This window comes from Monodelphis domestica, chromosome 4 (assembly GCF_027887165.1).
Source record: "Monodelphis domestica isolate mMonDom1 chromosome 4, mMonDom1.pri, whole genome shotgun sequence".
Classification (NCBI taxonomy): domain Eukaryota; kingdom Metazoa; phylum Chordata; class Mammalia; order Didelphimorphia; family Didelphidae; genus Monodelphis; species Monodelphis domestica.
The window spans coordinates 228,540,136-228,561,026 of NC_077230.1; the positions used below are offsets into that span (position 1 = coordinate 228,540,136).

General features: G+C 38.4%; 1 protein-coding gene across 4 annotated transcripts in view; it reads right to left on the bottom strand.

Moving 5' to 3' along the window:
- Positions 1-20,891, bottom strand: part of GRIK4 (glutamate ionotropic receptor kainate type subunit 4) — a 787,563-nt gene that overhangs the window by 474,482 nt on the left and 292,190 nt on the right. For all 4 annotated transcript variants that reach the window (XM_056794213.1, XM_056794214.1, XM_056794211.1 and 1 more), the window contains one exon: positions 7,196-7,327. In XM_056794213.1, coding sequence (XP_056650191.1) covers positions 7,196-7,277 — 82 coding nt within the window. In that variant the 5' untranslated portion in view covers positions 7,278-7,327. The remainder of the gene's footprint in view (positions 1-7,195; positions 7,328-20,891) is intronic.

Consider the following 20,891-nt stretch of genomic DNA (forward strand, 5'->3'; position numbering starts at 1 on the left):
GGTGAAGTAAAATGCGTTGAATCCTTCTTTTGTATCAGATCACTAAAAATTATGGAAGCTATCATATTTTCCCCTCATCCCAAGTTTTTCTTATCTATACTAATCATTTAGAAAGGATCATTTAATTGATCCTTTCATGGCATGTTCTCTGATCTCCTAACCATTCTGCTTACCTTCTCCTGGATTCTCTTCATCTTGCCATTCTTCTTCCTAAATCAAAGTAACGGGAACTAAATGTAATACTCCATGCATGGTCTGATTATGGAATATTACAGAATGATCATTCCTTCAATCCTAATTATTGCTTCACTTAATACAGCCTAAGAGAACATTAGTGTTGGGAGTTGTCATGTCATATGATTGATTTATATTGACATTTTTTGGCCTTGGGCAATGCAAAAATTGTTTTGCTTGACTACGTATATTTTTACAAGTTTTTTTTTTAAGGGGAGGAGAGAAGTAACAATAAAAGAAAGTAGATTTCTATTCATTGAATAAAATATTATTTTTTAAAAGACTCATATTAACTTGCATTTCACTAAAACTCCCAAGATCTTTTTCATACTAGCTTTTGTTTGACTATGCTTTTCCCACTATATAATTTTATGGTTGATTTTTTAACCCAAATTTACTTTACATTTACCTTTATTAAATTTAAATTATCATATCTTATGTATTTCTAGCCTGCCTAGATACTTCTGTACCCTGATATTCAATATATTAGCTACTTCTCACAGTTTTGCTTTATCTTGAACTTGATAATTATGGCTCCATCCATATAACTGGTTTTTAACTTTTAATAAAAAAAAAGACCAAGACCATAGGACTCCATTGAGGCCTTCCTTCAGGTTTCCATGAGTCACCATATTTCTAACAATGATGATCAAGACCCGTTTATTCCACTAATGTTCAGAACCACAAAATATACCAACCATATATTCAATAGACAAGTGATTTATGGGGCAGAAAGGCATCAACCTTGCTGAGACTAACCTCTCATAGTTGAGGTTTCCTTTAGCCAGCTAATAAAAGCAGTCAGGCCTGGGATTTAAGGATAGTATTATTCAAATAGCCATTATCCTTTGGTCTTTTGGGGCAATCAGGAGGAACCAGACAGTCAGATAAGACTTAAAGAAGATGAGTATATTTCAGGAGAGTTCCTTGAGTCTTTTATGTAATAAGTATGGTCCAAGGATGAACCTCATTCCATAAACTCTATACCAACCTGAAAGACTCATTAGGCCCAGCAGACATTCAAAGGGCTTGACAGTGTTGATGAAAAGGTTAATGAGTTAACAATTTAATCCTTTACATCTTCTGAACCATTTTATATGCTTTTGAACACCACCTTGGCAGAGACAATGGACATTTGCAATCAGGAGTTGTGGATCCTTGATATTCTTTGAGTCTAGTCATCTGACCATTTCTAAATCCATCCAATTATACTATCATCCAGTCCATGTTTCTCTAGTTTGCCCATGAAGATATTGGGAAAGACATTGTTGAATGTTTTGCTGAAACATTTGCTGAAACATATTAAGATATACTAAGTCTATTAAATTCCCCTCATCTACCAGTCTTATAACCCTATCAAAGGAGAAAATGAGGTTAGTCTGGCATCACTTGATCTTGATGATCCAGATAATTAATAGGGATTGTTGCTTCCTTTTCTAAAGTGTTATAAGTCATCTCTTTAATAATTGATTATACAATTTTCCAGGAGTCAAAATTAAGCTTATCAGCCTATTGTCAGAATAATTAACCTTCTTCCCCTTTATAAAAAATCAAGCCATTTTCCCATGTTCAGTCCTGAGGTACTCTTCTTTGAAAAGTCCACTAGATCTGGAGTGAGAATATGTGGATTTGAGCCTCAACTGCACCTCTCTGGAGTTTCTGTTTCCTTCTCCTTCAAATAGAGATAATAATGCTTAAACTACCATCTCATAGGGTTGTAAAACTCAAATATTATGAAATCTGGAAAGCACTTTGTAAACCATAAAGTGTTATATTCTTATAAGCTATTATCATTATTTATGGAGCCAGTGGCTCCTTGGAGTACATTGCCAGGCCAGTTTGTGTTTAGCTCCTTTCCCAACTCTCTTCCCCAGGAGAAGGAAAGAGGTGCACTGTTCACTCACAGGGGCCTAAGAGGAAGACTTCCCAGCAAAACTGAGCAGAGCCTTTCTTGTCTTCTTTATATTTTTCACTTAAAAGGAGGTGGGAGTGATCAGGAATGGATGAGTGAAGGCTATGGCACATGGAAGCAAACCAAGCCAGCAAACCAAGCCATAGAAAAGATATCCTAACTAGGAGTCATACAGAGAGAGATGGGCTACAGACTGGAAATGTGGAGACAGCAGCAGGGAAAACAACTAGTACTGCACAAAGATTTGGGCCTTTACTGGAAATTTTAGTTTTAGGATCACACAGTATCCTCCAGCTATGTCATGAATTTGGAAGAGCTTGAGTGCCAAATTAGTAAAAGGATATTGTATTCATTAAAGAATGGGATAATACTGTTTTTGCTGATTTAATACTCGTTTTTGTCTCAGTGAAATGCTGTTCCAGGCATGATGAGCATCTAAAAAGAAAAAAAAATATTACATACTTACTAAGTGTCGGGCACTGATAAATGCCATGGATTGAAATGCTGCCAAACAAGACAGTCTTTGAGCTTACATTTTAAGGAGTAAAGACCACACATGAAGAGGAACTGGAGAAGGTAGATAAGAGTAAATGCTGGCACACTGGAGCCTGCTGTGAAGACTACCAAAAGGTGTCATAGAGGCCTCATTTTGGTGAGGATAAGACAAAGGCTCGCCTCTCAGAATCCAGCATACCAGGGTCAGAGTCCAAGATTCTTGGGGGATAAAGAGAGAAAGGGAGATAAGGATGATGGCTAAAGAGCAGTTGGCATGTTGTGGAGACAGCCAGAAAGTGGCCTGATAAAAGCAAGAGCCAAACTTGATATGGCCAAAACACAGCTCATCTTTTGGCTGAATTTGTCCTTCCTCCACATTTTTCTATTTCCATTAAGGACACCACCATCCCTTTTAAATTTAACATCTTGGAGTAATCCTCACTTTCTCACTCTTTCTTACCCACCACATCCAATAAGGTGCCAAGCAGTGTCAGTCCTACCTCCACACCATCTCTCAAATCTATTTCCCTTTCCCTACTGACATACATGGTCATCACCTCACTTTATGCCCTCATCACCTCTCAGCTAAACTACCAGAGGCTACTGTGATAGCTTCCTAATTGGTCTTCTTGCTTCTCACTCTGTCTCCTTTCCAACCTTCCTTCATACCATCAAAAAGAATCTTTGATCAGTTTCACTATGTCACTCTCCTCCTCAAAAAGTTCCAGATGGCTCCCTATTGCCTCTAGGAGAAAATGCAAATGCCTCAACCTGGCATTTAAGTCCCTCCAAGATATGGTTCCCATCTATCAATTCCAGTTTTATTTCCTACTAGTACTTTTCATGAACCATATATTCTGGTCAAACTTAAGCATTATCCTATCTCAAAGTGATTTTCTTAATGCACTGGTCTAACCATATGATGCCCCACCCTATTCAATGAAACCTAGTCACTCCCTATCATCTCTATGATCAAATATAAAATCCTTTATGACTTTTAAAGTCCTTCATAACCTAGGTGGTCCTTTCCTACCTTTTCATTCTGCTTACATTTTACTCCCTCCACATATTCTATGATCTAGTGAAATTTGCCTCCTTAGTGTTCCTCAAACAAGATACTGCATCTCCCAACTCTTAGCATTTTTACTGGGTTGTCCTCCTTGCCTGGATCTCTCTCCCCTCTCATCTTTACCTCCTGGTTTCCCTGGTTTCTGTCAAAGTTTGGCTAAAGTCTTACCTTCTTCAAGAAGCCTTTCCAAATTCCCACTAATCCTAGTCCTTTCCCTCTAAGACTACTTCCAATTCATCCTGTATTTATCTTGTTTGTAAATAGTTATTTGTATGTTGTCTCCCCCATTATCCCATGAGCTCCTACAGAGCCTGACCAATTTTGCCTTTCTTTGTATCTGTAGAGCTTAGCATAATACATAGCACATAGTAGGTGCTTAACACATACTTGTCAATTGACTGACCTGAATTTAAATTCCACCTCAGATACTTACTAGCTGTGTAATCCTGAGCCAGTCACTTCACCTCTGCCTACCTCAGTTTCCTTATCTGTAAAATGGGGGTAACAAGAGCACCTCTTTTCCAGGGTTGCTGTGAGGACACAATGAGATAATATTTGTAAAACACTTTACAAACCTTAAAATGCTTTATAAGTGTTAGTTACTACCACTGCCAGCACTACTACTGCTGCTGGTGCTGGTGATGCTGCTACAACTACAATTCATTTCTCTGACAACCCTATGCCACCACCAGCACACACACACACACACACACACACACAAACACACAGCCTTCCTTTACATACTTGAAGGGCTCTAAGCCCTTCATTCTATTGTACCTGGGCCATGCCAGGTAGTTAGATGAACTTTGCCAACCAAAATCACTTTAAGTGATGGGAGGGCATTAGGGAAAGAGAGTGTTTTATCAGATTCTTGGTGTTCCAAACTATCACTCACAGGGAGCACAGGAATATCAGAAGGAAATCAAAGGGCACATGAAGAAGACAGGCCACTGAAGGGAGCTGATGTATTTGTAGAAGCTTGGGGGATTTATTTGGATGACTCTTTTGCCATAAATTAAACTCTCCTCTCTTACCCCAAACTATAAAACCTGGATCTGGGGTAAAGAAATCAATTATTTGGCTGTATCTTTTACTACATGCCTTTTATGAATGAAAAAACAGCAACCACATGCCTGGGTAATAGTCACTGCCAGTTCTTTACCAACATCCATGTTTTCAAGAGAAGACAAAACAAGGTGATCAGGGGGACAGTTCAGCTGGATGGTTATTTATCTCTGGACTTTCTGGGCCTTTTCTCCAGCCTCAGTTTGACCACCATCCATTATGGGAGCTGAGGGGAGGGCAGACATTCTTAAAATACAAAATATGTGGGGGGGTAGTGGGGGGTGTAAAGTATAACTCGAAAAAGAGCAATGAGTCAGCCTCTCCCCAATCCTCTTAGCAGCCAGAGAAAGGATGATGCCATTGATTGTTATTCAGGTCCATCTGTGTGGAATGTTACCTTCCGCTAAGCACATCCACATGTGTTTTCTTGACCTACTTCTCCTCTGTGCTGGCCCCCACAATTCCACTCAGCTCCACTCTGGACCTGGGTAATTAGTGCCTCTCCCTCTGGAGAAGTATTTTTTTTTAAAAGCTCTTGGCTCCCAAAATAGTCAAGGAGAGAGTAAAACTGGAATTCCCATAGAAACCTTGTTTGTGATATTTTGCCTTCCTAGATTGACTCCCTGTCCCAACAGGGTAGACCCTTTTGGTGTCATTACCCAGAAGACCCTCTGATCCCAGGTCAGGGACAGAAGGCTGCTGAAGGAATGTTGACCACATGCCACCCAGGGAGACAGAATGGCTAGGGGATGGGTCCTCTGTGAGAGCAGTAAAAGAACTGTCGGTCCCACTTATTGCCTCCTTTCTGGAAGGCAAAGCATCAGGGAAGTCAAGACTCTTGAGCACAGCAATTTGTGGCTGAATCCCTTTCCGCTTCACATTAGCGACAAATAGAAATTGATGGGTTACCGCTTCATCCGTTCATTTAGAGGCGGGGGGAGAAAAACCTCAGAGCAAATGCTGAATAACTGTAGGCATCTTATAAATTAAGCATCTTAAGGATATGAAGCGTTTTGCATTGCTGCTAAACAGAATTAAATTAGGTTTTGAAGTTTCAGTAGAAATGAATGGTGAAGAAGAGAGGGTGGGGGGAGCCATGAGATGATTTAATTTCTTTCCTATTTTATTATTTTTTGTAAGCACGTGGAATTATAACCAGAGGGCAGCAAAAGAATATGGAGCGTATTGGCAAGAGAGGAAGTAAACAGGTCACTTGTCCAAGTTTTCTACTCAGGGCAGCTGTTGGCACATATTTCCAGAGAATCAATACTTAGAGGCAGCTAGATGGGTCAGTGAATAGAGCACTGTGCCTGGAGTTAGGAAGACTGAGTTCAAATCTGGCCTCAGACACTCACTAGCTGTGTGACCCTGGGAAAATCTTTTAACCTATGCTTTAATACTCTGGAGAAGGATGTGGCAAACCACTCCAGGATTTTTGCCAAGAAAACTCCACATAGGATCATGAAGAGTCAAACACAACAAAACAATTGAACAAAGAAAGGAAGGTCCCGTTTCTTTTCACAGTTGCTTCTGACACATCTTCCTTGGTGACGCTGGGCTAGCAGTGCCAGGGATCTTATTCTCCTGCATGCCCTGACCCCTCCTAATCTGAATGACACCAGACAGTAGGGAAGGGAGATAAGTGCATCTGGGTAAACATCAGTGGGGGTTCCACTGACCCAGATAATTGTGCCATGTCTGCCTTTAGAAATCAGTTGAGAAATACTAGAACCTGAGACATCACAACCACGCACAACCATCCCTCCTTCCTTAAGCAAAAATACTCTTTCCATCTTTCCCACTGAAACCCATCAAGCTCTCTCTCCTACATCATTCAGATATCTCTAAAAATGCCACCCCTGCCCCAAAGCCTTCCTGGACTCATCAAAAGACAGGAGGCTTCATCCATCATTTCCAACCTTAGTTTATACATCAATGCCTTTACCGACTAGTTTCAAAGTAGAAATAGTTTGCTCTCCTCATCTTTTATCTAATCAATGCTGTCTTTCATAGGACCGTCCTTGCTGGATGTTCTTTAAATGCCAAACCCTGAGTTGAGCACATCAGGGCAAAGAAGAATAAAAGTAGCAGACCCTAGTCTCAGAGTAGCTGGCAACTTAATATAGATCTGTCCTAGATGATGAGGTCTATCAGGGTAGGGGGAGGACCCATCATACTCACTCTGAATAATATCTAACACATCACCAAAGAATACCTTAGAGGAGCTGTTCACAGGTGTGCAGAAATAAAAGACCAACTGGCCTTTTATTTATTTATTTATTTGTTTGTTTTTGGTCTTATATTCCCTCCTGATAAGACCATGCTGTGGCAGTCTTCTGCACACTTAGCTCACAACACAGATCACCTTCCCTTTACCCCTCCTCTTCCTTGTCCCCCAGAGAAACTTGAATAAAGCTTACCAATCCTCAGAGCATGAGGGCTGCTGGCGACTGTCATGAGCCATACCAGAAGGAGCACCAGAGGCGCCAAGACCCGGGGCATCTTCTATGAATCCTCATGGAGCCCTCCACTGGTCTGGGCATGACATAACTCTGCAAGAGAGAGGGAAAAGCTAAAGTAAAGGCAGGTAGATTGTGCAGTGGATAGAATTATGGACTTGAGGACCAGGAAGACTGGAATTCAAATCTTGCCTTAGGTATTTACTAGTTTTGAGACCTTGAACAAGTCATTTAAAATTTCTCTGCCTCAGTTTTTTCATTTGTATAATGTAGATAACAAGAGCTCAGAGTTATTATAAAGATCAATGAGATAATATACACAGAGCACTTTGAAAAACTTAAATTCTCAGTTTTGTTATTTTAATTATTGCTGTTGTTATTATTATAAATCACTAGGAGGATCCCACAAGTCCTAGGCTGTGTAATAGAATGGAAAGAACCCTGGACCAGGAGTCAACAGACCTGAGTTCTATCTCTGTCATTAATGTCATGTTTGACTGTGAACAAATCACTTCCCTTCTCAGGATTTCAGTTTTGTCCTCTGTAAAAATGGAGGAAGGGGTTGGACTGGACAGAGATGATCTCAAAAGTCCCTTCCAATTATAAAAGTTTGTGATTCTTTGGGTTGGTCTCAGCTCAGCTTTGGGGCATTTCTAAAGAGCACTTCACCTGTTAACCTATTCCCAGGTGAGGCCATCTAGGATTAAAATAAATCTCAAATCAAAGCTTCTATCTGTCTGGACCCAGATGAAGATAAACAGGGATGACTCAAAGCAAAATTGGGAGTTCAGGGAATTCCTTTTTTGTCATGCCTTCATAAAGTACCAAGAATCTTTCTAATGTTAGTGTTCTACATCCTATGTTATGGTATTGGTTGTTTACACATCTGGGTTAATCTTCTAATCTAATCTTCTAATCTAATTATCCAGACAATCCCATTTTACACCTTTTATTTCTAGATCATAGGATTATATATTCATAACTGGAAAGGACCCTTGAAGGCTTTTTAATCCAACTCCCTCCTCTAGGTGACCTGCCCAAGATCATACAGCTAGTGAATAAGTAGCTCAGCAAGTCTTTGAAACCAGGTCCCTTGACTCTAAATCCAAGACTTATTCTACTGTACCCCAGTGGAAGGGACATGGGCTGGGATGAGGTGGAAATTTTTCTTTGTCTCTGAAATTTCATGTCACACACTTTGTTTCTTCATGAATGAATAATAATCTTATAAAGCTTATACAGAAGGAATAAGGGACAAAACACATGAAGCATCTATTGTATGGAATCAAGGCCATAAGCTTGTCTTCTAGGTAGAATGACATCTCAGCAAAGATCTGTGCAAAAATCAATAAGATAATATAGGCCAAGCATTTTGCAAAATTTAAATTGCTAACTTCATTATTAGTTACTGTAAAAAAACCCACAACTAAGAGGATCCCACTCCATCTCAGCACCAGGTCCTAGGCTGTGAAACATGGGATGGAAAGAACATTAACAATTAAATGCAAATTAGAGGATCATGGAATGCATTACCCATCAGATTTATGGATTAAGGAAGAATTTATGATCAAAGAAGAGATAAAGAACATTATGGGATATAAGATGGATAATTTTGATGATATCACAGTCAAAAGACTTTGCACAAACAAAATCAATGCAGCCAGGATTAGAAGGGAAATAGAAAACTGGGCAGGAGCAATTTACAGGAAGTTTCTCTAATAAAAGCTTTATTTCTTAAATATATAGAAAACTGAGTCAAATTTGTAAGAATATAAGTCATTCCTCAGTTGATAAATGGTTAAAAGACATGAACAGATAGTTTTGAGAAGAAGAAATCAAAACTATCTATAATCATATAAAAATGCTCCAAATCACTATGGATTAGGTAAATTCAAACTTAACCCCAAGGTACCACCTAACACCTAGAAATTTGGCTAATTTGACAGAAAAAGAAAATGAAAAATGTTGGAGAGGATGTAGAAAAACTGGATCACTAATGCACTATTGGTAGTGCTGTGAACTGATCCAACCATTCCAGAAATTAATTTGGAGCTATTCCCAAATGGTTATAAAACTGTATATTCCCTTTAACCAGCAATACTACTACTACTACTACTACTACTACTACTACTACTACTACTACTACTACTACTACTACTACTACTATTAATACTACATCTGTACCACAGAGAGATTGAAGAAAAAGAAAAAGGACAAATTTAGGCAAAAACACTTAAAGCAGCTTTTTTTTTGTAGTAGCAAACAATTAGAAATTGAGGGAATACCCATCAATTGGAATATGACTGAACCAATATTGGCATATAATTGTGATGGAATGCTCTTGTGCTATAATAAATTATAATCATGATCTTTTCAGAAAAATCTTGGAAGACTAACATCACATGATTGAAAGTGAAATGAACAGAAACCAAGACAGCATCTTAAACAGTAACAGCAATATTATACTATGATCAACTGTGAATGTCTTAGCTATTCTCAGCAATAGAATGATGCAAAACAATTCTGAAGAACTTATGATGAAAAATGCTATCTCCAGAGAAAGAACTAATGACATATGAATGCAGATTGAGGTATATGTTTTTAAACTTTATTATTCTTGGGGTTTTGGTCCACTTTTTACAACATGATTAATATGGAAATGTTTTATATGACTATGCATGTATGATCTATATAAAATTGCTTGCCTTCTCAAGGAGGGGAGAAGTGAGGGAGAGAGAGATAGAATTTAGAAATCAAATTTAAAAAAAAAGTTGAAAAATTTTACTTGTATTTGGGGGAAAAATAAAAATTAAATGAAGAAAGAAAAAAAAGAACACTGACAACATGAAGAAACACTAGCAGAGTGTGACCTCATGAGCAAGATGCTCATTCTTCATATATTTGTTCTTAGAACATTCTAAACACAGTTCAGACCCTGGGTTCTGTCAAGTAAATAACCATCTAGCTCTTAACTTTCTATTTCCTTCTCCCAGCATCATACAACCACCATTTAATCTTTCAACCCTGTACACCTCCCAATATATTCTTTGTCTTATAAACACAGTTGTAAGATTAGCCACACATTCTCCACTTGGATGAAGAACATGTCTATGAGATGTGCTTGTATATCCATGGTCCATAGCATTTTTCCTCTCCTATAAATACGTAATAAAAATGTCTTGGCTAAGCCAAGAAAATTCAGAGTATGGAATTAATTCTTTAACAACTCTCTCCCCACCCTAGTGAATTAAGTGAATTATTTATTCATTTGGAAAAAATGAATAAACTTGTGCAAAAGGAGTAGAAAGTAGAAGGTAGAAAAAGCCCTGTATTTGGAGTCATAGTGCCTGGATTCAAATCCCAGTCTTACCACTTAATATTTTGTTTGATATTGGGCAAGTCAGTCTCTCTGGAATACAGTTTTATCAGTCATCTTTTTAAAATGTTAGATTAGATGGCCCATCCCAGAGAGGTGCTATGGTGTGTTTAAATCCTGACACAGGCAGTTACTAGTTGTATTAATTAAAACAAATTATGCTCATTGAACCTCAGTTTCCCCATCTATAAATTGGAGATAACTGTATTTGAATTCATGAGTGTGTGGTGGATAAAATACCCTTAGATATCACTATACTTATTATTATTATTATTATTATTATTATGCTTTAGCACTTCTGATTTCCCCAAATGCTAAGGATACAAAGTCGGTCCTTGCTGTCCTTCAGGACCCAGAATTCCTACAATTTCCATCCCTGTAACATCTTTAGCAAAAAAGCATATAACATAATAATACTCAAAAACCCTTAGAAAACATAGAGGATGTGCAAAGGGGGTATCTCGGGGAGTCATAAGGACCACAGGAGCCTTGGCTGTTTGGCAGTCTAACCTATAACGCCCTTCCTTGATATATATTAAAGACACACAGACCCTCAGAGTTGGGTAAGACATCAATGGACATTTAATCCAAACCATAACTGCATAAAAATTCCTTTTACAATAAATCCCAAAATCTGGCCTCCAGATGTTGTTTGTTAATTGCAGTGAGGCCAACCAACCCATTCCACTTTGGGGTTGCTCTAACTGTTAGGCAGTTTTCCCTTATGTCCACAGTTCCCAAACTCTGTGCTGTGGCATCCTGGAGTACCCTCGCACACTCCCAGAATTTTCTCAGGAATTTGAGACTTTCAAGGGAAAACAGGTTAGGTGTTACTATTTATCAAACTGTTTGAACCTGATTATTTAACAAATGAAACTGTTTCATCTTTTTTTTGACCTATCAGCACAAAAAAAATTACTGAGTCACTAAAGGCACCTTGAACGGAGAAAGTTTGGGAACGTCTGCCCTATATCAAGCTTAAATCTGCTTTTCTGTACCTTCTATTCATTCTTCCCATTTCTGCCTCTTGGCGCCAAGGAGAGAAAGTCGGATCCATCTTGCAAGTGACAGCCCTTCAAATCCTTGAAGACAGCTATTATGTTCTCCCCTGCCCCCACCATCCCTTCCCTTTTCCAGGTGGAACAGACACAACTTCTCAATATAGCATGATAGAAACTCGAGGCCCCACAGCACCCTGGTTCCCACCTCCCCCACTCTACACGACGTGACTGCATATTTGGGGAGAGGGAGGATGAGAGAGAGAGAAAAGGATTGAGATGTTCATCGTATCAGGGAAAACTGTCACATTGATGCAGATTATAGCTCCTGGAGCACTGACAAAGAGAAGAAAAAAGGCCTGTAAAAACTCGGCCTGCTTGTATAAAAGTAATACTAATTACAATCATTTAAGCCAACTACTTGCCATTCATGCCTAATCACCATGTAGCACAGTGAGGATTATGCACACCCTTAAATATGTGTTAGATTAACTTTGTTGTAAGTTTTAATTTCAGCACTAAACTCTGGTCATGCCTATTCAGGCTTGCCTGCTCAGAACTATAAAAAATGAAAAGGAACGCTGCCCGGGAGTCAGGTTCTCAGATCTCTGCTGCACGACCTCCACAAGATGATCTATCTCTTTGGGTCTCAATTTTGCCAGCATTAAACCTGGAGCATAAGCCCCACCCCGCGCCCACCTTGGAATTACAAGAACAATGCGAAAAGTGGAACAAAATCATATACCACAATAACCTCAAAATGGAGATTCATTCTGAATATAAAATGCCATCGCATTAAAAAAATAGACGAAAATGAGATCAAGTTCTTTGGCTCAAGGGAGAATTCTTAACTAAACATGGGGTAAGGGAGGTCATAAAAGACAAAACGGATCATTTTGATTACATAAAATGTAAATGTATGCATATAAATAACATTGATAAACACAGAATAATTAGAGAAACAAGAGAATGGGAAAATATTACTAATAATGACCTCTGGTAAGTCCCTGGGTTTGATTTCAGAGAGAGAGCAAGGAGGGGAAGGGGAAAGGAGAGAGAAAGAGATAGAGCTAAAGAAAGAGAGAGTTGGATGGCTGGATGGATGGCTGGATATAAGTAGAGAGACAGAGATATATACATATGTGTATTTAAAATATATGTGGAATTCAGGCAAATATATAACAAACACTATTCCGCAATAGATATATTTGAAGGATATGAAAGAACAAATTTGAAGGAGATATTCAAACTGTAAGTGAACATTTAAAACCACTCTCAAAATCACTATAAGACAAATTCAAATTTTAAAAGCTTTGAGGTCTCACCTCACACTTTGAAAATTGGCAAAGGTGACACAAAACAAGAAGAGGCAAAATCAGAAGCACTGTGGGAAGACAGATGTGCTAACATATTATTGGTGGAGCTGTGAATTGGTTCACCCACTAGGAACATTAAGGGCAATGCAATAAAAGGGACTAAACTTTGTTCATCCCCTTTAACAAAGTGATTCTACTATTGAGCGTATATACCAAGGAGGTCAAAGAAAGGCAGAAAGGTCCAATATATGCCCCCAAATTTACTCTTTGTGGTAGTCAAGAACTGGAGGCAAAGTGAATTACCCCTCACTTGGGGGCTCATTTCGGTTATATCTGACTGTCACCTTGTTTGGTGTTTTCTTGGCAAATATATTGCAGTGGTTTGTCTTTTTCTTCTTTAGCTCATTTTATAGATAAGGACTCTGAAGCAAATAGGGTTAAGTGACTTGCCTATAGTCACACAGTTAGGAAGTATCTGAGGCCTGATTTGAACTCAGGAAGATGAATCTTCCTGATCCCAGACCTAGCACTCCATCCATCACACTTTTGGGGCAGTCAGTGGCCCTAAAAAACTATAATATATGACTGTAATGGAATAGTATTGTCCCATAAGCAACAAGCAAAAGGAGGGATTCAGAGAATAATGGAAAGATTTGTATGAACTGATGGAGAATAAAATAACAATTGATTAAATATTAACAAATGAAATTAAATGAATAATGAACAACTACAATAAATATGAAACTATCACTAAAGGAAGTTGCTGAATAAATGGGAAAAAACAATGAGAGTTCCCAAAAGACATCATAAAATTATCTCCCTTCTTATGAGAGAGGGCTGGGGGCTAATGGGCAATATGTTGCATATGCATATTGCCAAATGCATTCACTGTATCAGACGTTTTTACTTGATTGCTTTTCTTTGTAATAAGGGAGGTTCAACCTAGAGGAGTAGAGAGGTTCCAAAAATTATATGGTATAAAGACAAAACATGCCAATAAAATATTTTTTAAAGTAGAACCATAATAGTGTGGGTTCTTTTTAAAAGAAAGATGAGGCACCTGGATAGGTCTCCGTTTCTTCATCTGTCAGATGAGGAAATAATATGAAAAGTCCATTCTAGCTGTAGGAAGCCCATGATCCTACCTTCCATGTGATTGCAGAGCATCATTATTGAATATTCCCTTTATTGTTGAGATTAATCCAGCCTGGACATGTAAAGCTGTGTCTTCCTTGACAAAGTCATCAAAATACTGATGTTAGGATAAAAACCTTGTTACTTGGCAGACATATAAAATAGCACCTTCCAAACTGACAGAAATATGTGCTAAGTTCCAAGGTCTTTAACAAGCCCAGAAAATATAGATGAAACCAGCTGTGTATAAGCACAGCAGATGCCATCCACACCAACAACTCTTGTGAGGAGTATCAATAGAGACAGGTACCATATCAACACTTGGATGTGGAGACAGGTTATATAGGCTTGGAGGAAAAAGAAGGAAATGTATTTAAAGACTACTTTATTATAGGGTCGTGGGATCATCCTTGCCTGTATAGGGTTATGTCAGCAGTGAGGACCTGGAGGGGAATACAGGCCAGAGGCCCAAAGCAAAAATGAAGGAAGATGAGAGTGTCCCAAGTCCCAGTGTCTATCATGTAGGAAGGATAACTTTTTAGAGAGAGGAGAGACCAAGATCATAGACACCCCTAGTCCTAGGATATTTTTTCCTATTCAGTTAAAATATTTTCCCAATAAAAACTAAGTTAGATGTCTGGACAAGAATTTATGTAGTCTTCAAGAATCTTATTATCTGATTTGTGCTCATAGTTTCACCCTTCTCTGATCTCATGGTACTCAAAGAACCAAGGAATCATAGACCTAGAGCTTAGAAGTGACCTGAGAGGTCTCACTACTTATATTATTTATTGACACCTACTTTAGTCCTGACTCTGACACTGCCTACCTAAGTAATATTGGGAATGTCATGAGATCGCAGAATTTAGTGATAGAAGAAATAACCTAGCTAATCTTCTTTATTATACATATGGTGAAAATGAAAGCCAAAAAATATTCTGCTCCCCACAGAAGCTGTCCTAAGCCTTACCATCTCTCCCAATGGCATTCATTCCTCTTACCCTCTCAACTGAGGACTCATCATTCCATCACCAAAAAAACTGAATCCATTCAGAGAGCTTCCTCCTCTCTTTTCTCTCTTCTCTTCTCTTCTCTTCTCTTCTCTTCTCTTCTCTTCTCTTCTCTTCTCTTCTCTTCTCTTCTCTTCTCTTCTGTTCTCTTCTCTTCTCTTCTCTTCTCTTCTCTTCTCTTCTCTTCTCTTCTCTTCTCTTCTCCCATCTTCCTTCATTCTTACCTTAGATGAAAATGTAGCTCTTCTTGCCAAGGCCAACCCTTCTATCTGCACCTTTTCCATCCCTAGTATAGTGCCCTCAAGGTTTTCTCCACTCTCTATTTGTCTCTGTATCTCTATTTCTCTCCATGTCTGTCTCTCTCTCATTTTTAATTTTACCTTTTTACGGGGTTTCCCTATCCCTGGTTCCTTCTAAGTTGCCTACATACATGCGCAAGTCTGTTGTTTTGGGAAGGGAGGCAATTCCTCATTTGATACTATCTTCCTATATCTATTCTCCCCTTAGTGGCTAAACTTCTTGAGAAAGACACCTACCAGGGTGCTTCCATTTCCTCTCCTTTCACTCTATTCTTCATCTTTGCAATCTCAGGTCCAACTTCAGCATTCAACTGAAACTGCCCTGCCCAAAAATACCAATCCTCATCCTTCGCAGCATTTGACATTCATTCAAGTACCATCTTTTCTTAGATACTGCCTTCCCTAGGTGCCTGCTCCTAGTTGTGCTCCTATCTGAACAATTACTCCTCAGTTTTCTTTGCTAATTCTCCTTCTGTGACACATTCACGAAGTGTGGGTATCTCCCAAAGTTCTTTCCTAGGCTCTTTTTTCTTTTAACTTTATACTATCTCACTTGATGAGCTCATTAGGTCTCATGAATTCAATTATCACCTCTATGAAGATGATTCCCAGATGTGAATAGAGTCCTAATCTCTCTCCTGAGCCTCAGTCCCCACATAACTAACTTTCAGACATCTAAAACTGGTTGTCCTTTAGGTGTCTTAAACTCAAAATATCCAAAACAGAATTTATTATCTTTTTCCCCCTTCCAAATTTCTCTATTCCTGTCAAAGATTCCACCTTGCTTCCCAATCCCCCAGGTTGTCAAATCCAGATTCATCAATTCCTCACTCTTACTCATCTTACATTGTATTGCCAAAATTTGTGGTTTCTACCTTTACAACATTTCTAATACATTTCCTCTTCTCTCCACTCACACAGCCATGGATGTGTCTGAGAATGAGCCAGCTAATCTCCCTTCCAATTATAATCCTTGATGATTCTCTCGAATTTTATTTTTCATGTTTTCAATATGCCTTATCTCCCTAGTAAGGTTGGAAGCTACCTGAAAGTTGGGCAGACACTGTGCATTGTACTTCTGTGGGACCTTCACAGTACATGTGCTCGGTAGATATGTGTTGATTATTGAATAGTTATTAGAGCAGACAGAATCAAGCACTGGATTTGGTTGGACTCAGGATAACTGGGTTTGAGTTCCAGTCCTGTCACTAATTAACTGAGCATCCTTGGGATTGTATGATGAGAGAGTTGGATAAGATTTACTCTAAAGTGTTTTGCAAACAGTATGGGAGAGGTTAGGTTTAGATCAACAACACACACCAACACCAACAGGATAAATTCAGAATGGGTGAATGGCTTGAATATAAAGGAGGAAACTATAAGTAAATTAGGTGAACACAGAATAGTAGACTTGTCAGATCTTCGGGAAAGGAAAGATTTTAAGACTAAGCAAGAGTTAGAAAAAATGTAAAATAAATAATTTTGATTACATTAAATTAAAAAGGTTTTGTATAAACAAAACTAATACAACCAAAATTAGAAGGGAAGTAACAAATTGGGAAAAAATCTTTATAACAAAATTCTCTGAAAAAGATCTAATTACTCAAATATATAAGGAGCTAAATCAATTGTACAAAAAATCAAGTCATTCCTCAATTGATAAGTGGGCAAGGAACATGAATAGACAATTTTCAGATAAAGAAATAAAAACTATCAATAAATACATGAAAAAGTGTTCTAAATCTCTTATAATTAGAAAAATGCAAATCAAAACACTTCTGAGGTACCATCTCACACATAGCAGATTAACTCACATGACAGCAAAGGAAAGTAATAAATGTTGGAGGGGATGTGGCAAAATTGGGACATTAATGCATTGCTGGTGGAGTTGTGAATTGATCCAACCATTCTGGATGGTAATTTAGAACTATGCACAAAGGGCTTTAAAAGACTGCCTGCAGTTTGATCTAGTCATATCACTGCTGTGTTTATACCCCAAAGAGATCTTTGTAGTGGCAAAAAATTGGAAAATGAGGGGATTCCCTTCAATTGGGGAATGGCTAAACAAATTGTGGTATCTGTTGGTGATGGAATACTATTGTGCTGAAAGGAATAATGAACTGGAGGAATTCCATGTGAACTGGAACAAGCTCCAGGAATTGATGCAGAATAAAAGGAGTAGAACCAGGAGAACATTGTACACAGAGATTGATATACTGTGGCACAATCAAATGTAATGGACTTCTCTACTAGCAGCAATGCAGGACAATTCTGAAGGACTTATGAGAGTCTTATCGACACTTATCGACATTCAAAGGAAGAACTGTAGGAGTAGAAACACAGAAGAAAAACAACTGTTTGATCATAAGGGTCAATGGGGATATGATTGGGGTTGTAGACCCTAAATGATCACCCTAGTGCCATTATTATCAATAATATGGAAATAGGTCTTGATCAATGACACATGTAAAACCCAGTGGAATTCACATCAGCTCCAGGAGGGGGAGGGGGTTGAGTAGGGGAGTGAAAGAATGGAAAGAACATGAATCATGTAACCATGAAAAAATATTCTAAATTATTTAATTAAAAATTTTTAAACCCTTACCTTCCGTCTTGGAGTTAATACTGTGTATTGGCTCCAAGGCAGAAGAGTGGTAACGGCTAGGCAATGGGGGTCACGTGACTTGCCCAGGGTCACACAGCTGGGAAATGTCTGAGACCAGATTTGAACCTTGGACCTCCCGTCTCTAGGCTTGGTTCTCAATCCACTGAGCTACCCAGCTGCCCCCTTAAATTTTTAAAAAGTATTTTCAATGCCAAGTATGGTAGTTGAACTTCTTCAGTTCAGGTGCTAATGATCTCCTCCCTTCATTTGTCCTGGGTCCTTCTGATACTTCCTCCCTCTCTTTTCTTCAAGGACCCATTACATTATTAGTTGTGTGATTTTTTTTTCTGGGAGGGTCAAAAAGGAAGCTGACAGTGACCAGATGGGGTGTGAGATGAGGAAGCCAGAAGGAATCAGAGGGGCAGCTGGAATAATTACAGGTCTTTTCACAGCAGTGGGAACCTAATTATTCTTCATAATGCCACAGGCTATTTAAAATAAATGGACCTGGACTTCCCTGCTGATCCTCTGTCTCTGCCCCTAGATGAGAGAGTCTAAACAGATGAAGAGATAGGCAAGTCATAGAATCATACAATATTAAAAGTGAAAGGGGGTCAGAGAGGTGGCTCAGTGGATAAAAAAATGACAGTCAGTCCTGGGTCCAAATTTGACCTCAGATACTTCCTAGCTATAAGACCCTGGGCAAGTCACTTAACCCCAATTGCCTAGCCCTGACCACTCTTCTGCTTTGTCATCAATACTTAGTATTGATTCTAAGACAGAAGGTAAGGGTTTTTTTTTTTTAATCTGAAAGGGATTCTAGATATCATCCAAGCCTAGCATTTCTAAATGTGTGGTCTGAGGATCCCTGAGGGTCCCAAGACCCTATTGGGGGTCTACAAGATCAACATTATTTTCAAAATAATACCAAGATGGTAATTTGCTTATTAAAACAATTCTCCTTTTTTCCAATTACATATTGATATGAGACTGGATTTTCTTCATATTCTTCAACTACTACAATATAGTACAACAGACTGAATGCTAAAGCAGACATGGGAATCCAATTTATCTTTTGTTAAGTTAGTTATTAAAAGGATTTTCAAATACATGTAAAACAATGCCACTCTCCTCATTAATTTTTGGCATGGAATAGAATTAATTTATAAAAAAGATATCATTTATGTTTACATGGAATAGGTTCATTATTATATTAATGAATTAATACATATTTAATTTTTTTATTAAATTGAATTTCTAATATGACAAATTTCAAAATATATACCTAAACAAAAGCTTTTTTTTTTTTGAACTTCAATAATTGTTAAGAGTTTAAAGAGTCCTGAAAACCAAAACATCTGAAAACTGCTAATCTAGACCAACTGCTCATTTCAGAGGGGACAGTGAGCCTTTCAAGGACCAATGATTTGTGATAGGTCACACAGTTAACATAATCAAGATTCAAATCCAGGACTTCTGATTCAAAGTCCAGTAGAGGAAGGAGTGGGAGCAGCAGGAATCTGTCCACAGAAGCAATACAAGAGAAATTATACATGGCCCCATTGGCCTCTTCGCCCAAGAGATGAAAGTTAGGATTTAACTTTTTTGTTGTTGTTCAGTCTTTTCAACATATCTGACTCTCTATGACCTTATTTGTTTTTTGTTTTTTGGTAAAAATCCTGGAGTGGTTTGCCATTCTTTCTCCAGTTCATTTTATAAATGAAGAAACTAAGGCAAAAGGGATCACGTAACTATTGAGTGTCTGAAGCCAAATTTGAACTCAAGAAGATGAGTCTTCCTGACTCTATCCACTCTATCCATCATTCTATCCACTGTACCACCTAGCTGGTATAGGTAGAGATCACAGAGCTGGAAGAAACTGGCTAGTCTAATCCTTCCATTTTATAAAAGGGGAACCTGAGGCTCAGTGTACCTGTCCAAGATCAGATAGCTAGTCAGTGAATTTCTACACTGTAGTGATTCTATACTTCTTTCTATAAATACTTCAAAAATGAATTTACATCAATTCAACCCTTATTTCTTATTATTTTCTGAATCCTTATTCATTTTATATTACTTACAAATATTCTCAAAGTATCACTGGAATTCTAAATTTCAGAGTTGAAAGGGACCTCAGAGGCCAATTAGTCTAACTCCTTTATTAAACAGATGATGGAACCCAGACATAAAGAGGTTGGATGGCTTGTCCAAGGTTACCCTGGGAGTAACCAGAATTTGAATTCAGGTCCTCAGATTCCAAATCCAGCACTTTTCCCACTCTCTCATGCTGCTGAAATACCCCAATCTTTCACACTATTGACCCATGTCCCTATTCTCCTTCAAAGTTTTGCTCAATAGGGGGCAGCTGGGTGGCTCAGTAGATTAAAAGTCAGGCCTAGAGATGGGAGGTCCTGGGTTCAAATTTGTCCTCGGACACTTCCTAGCTGGATAACCCTGGGCAAGTCACTTAACCCCCATTGCCTAGCCCTTGGAACCAATGCATAGTATTGATTCTAAGACAGAAGGTAAGGGTTAAAAAATTTTTTTTGCTCAATACTCACTTCCTCTAAGAGGCATACCTTGACTACCCCTCCCCACCTGCAGTCATTCCTTTTGCTCCTTTGAGTCATCAAAGCTCATAAATTCACCTGTATTTGACTGCTGTATGTGTTTGGTATCCCTTATCATCCTCATCTTCATCATTATTATTGATAATATAGATTCAGGCAAGCATTGGATTAGAATTCTGTGAAGAACTGATGATAATAATAGAATATATTTAAATTGCACCTTAAAGTTTACAAAATGCTTTACATTCATTATCTTATTTGACCTTCTTTAGACTGTGAGCTCCCCCAAGCGCGAGAAACTCCTGTCTTCTTCCTCTGCATCTCTGATGGGTGCCCAGTATGGAGAACT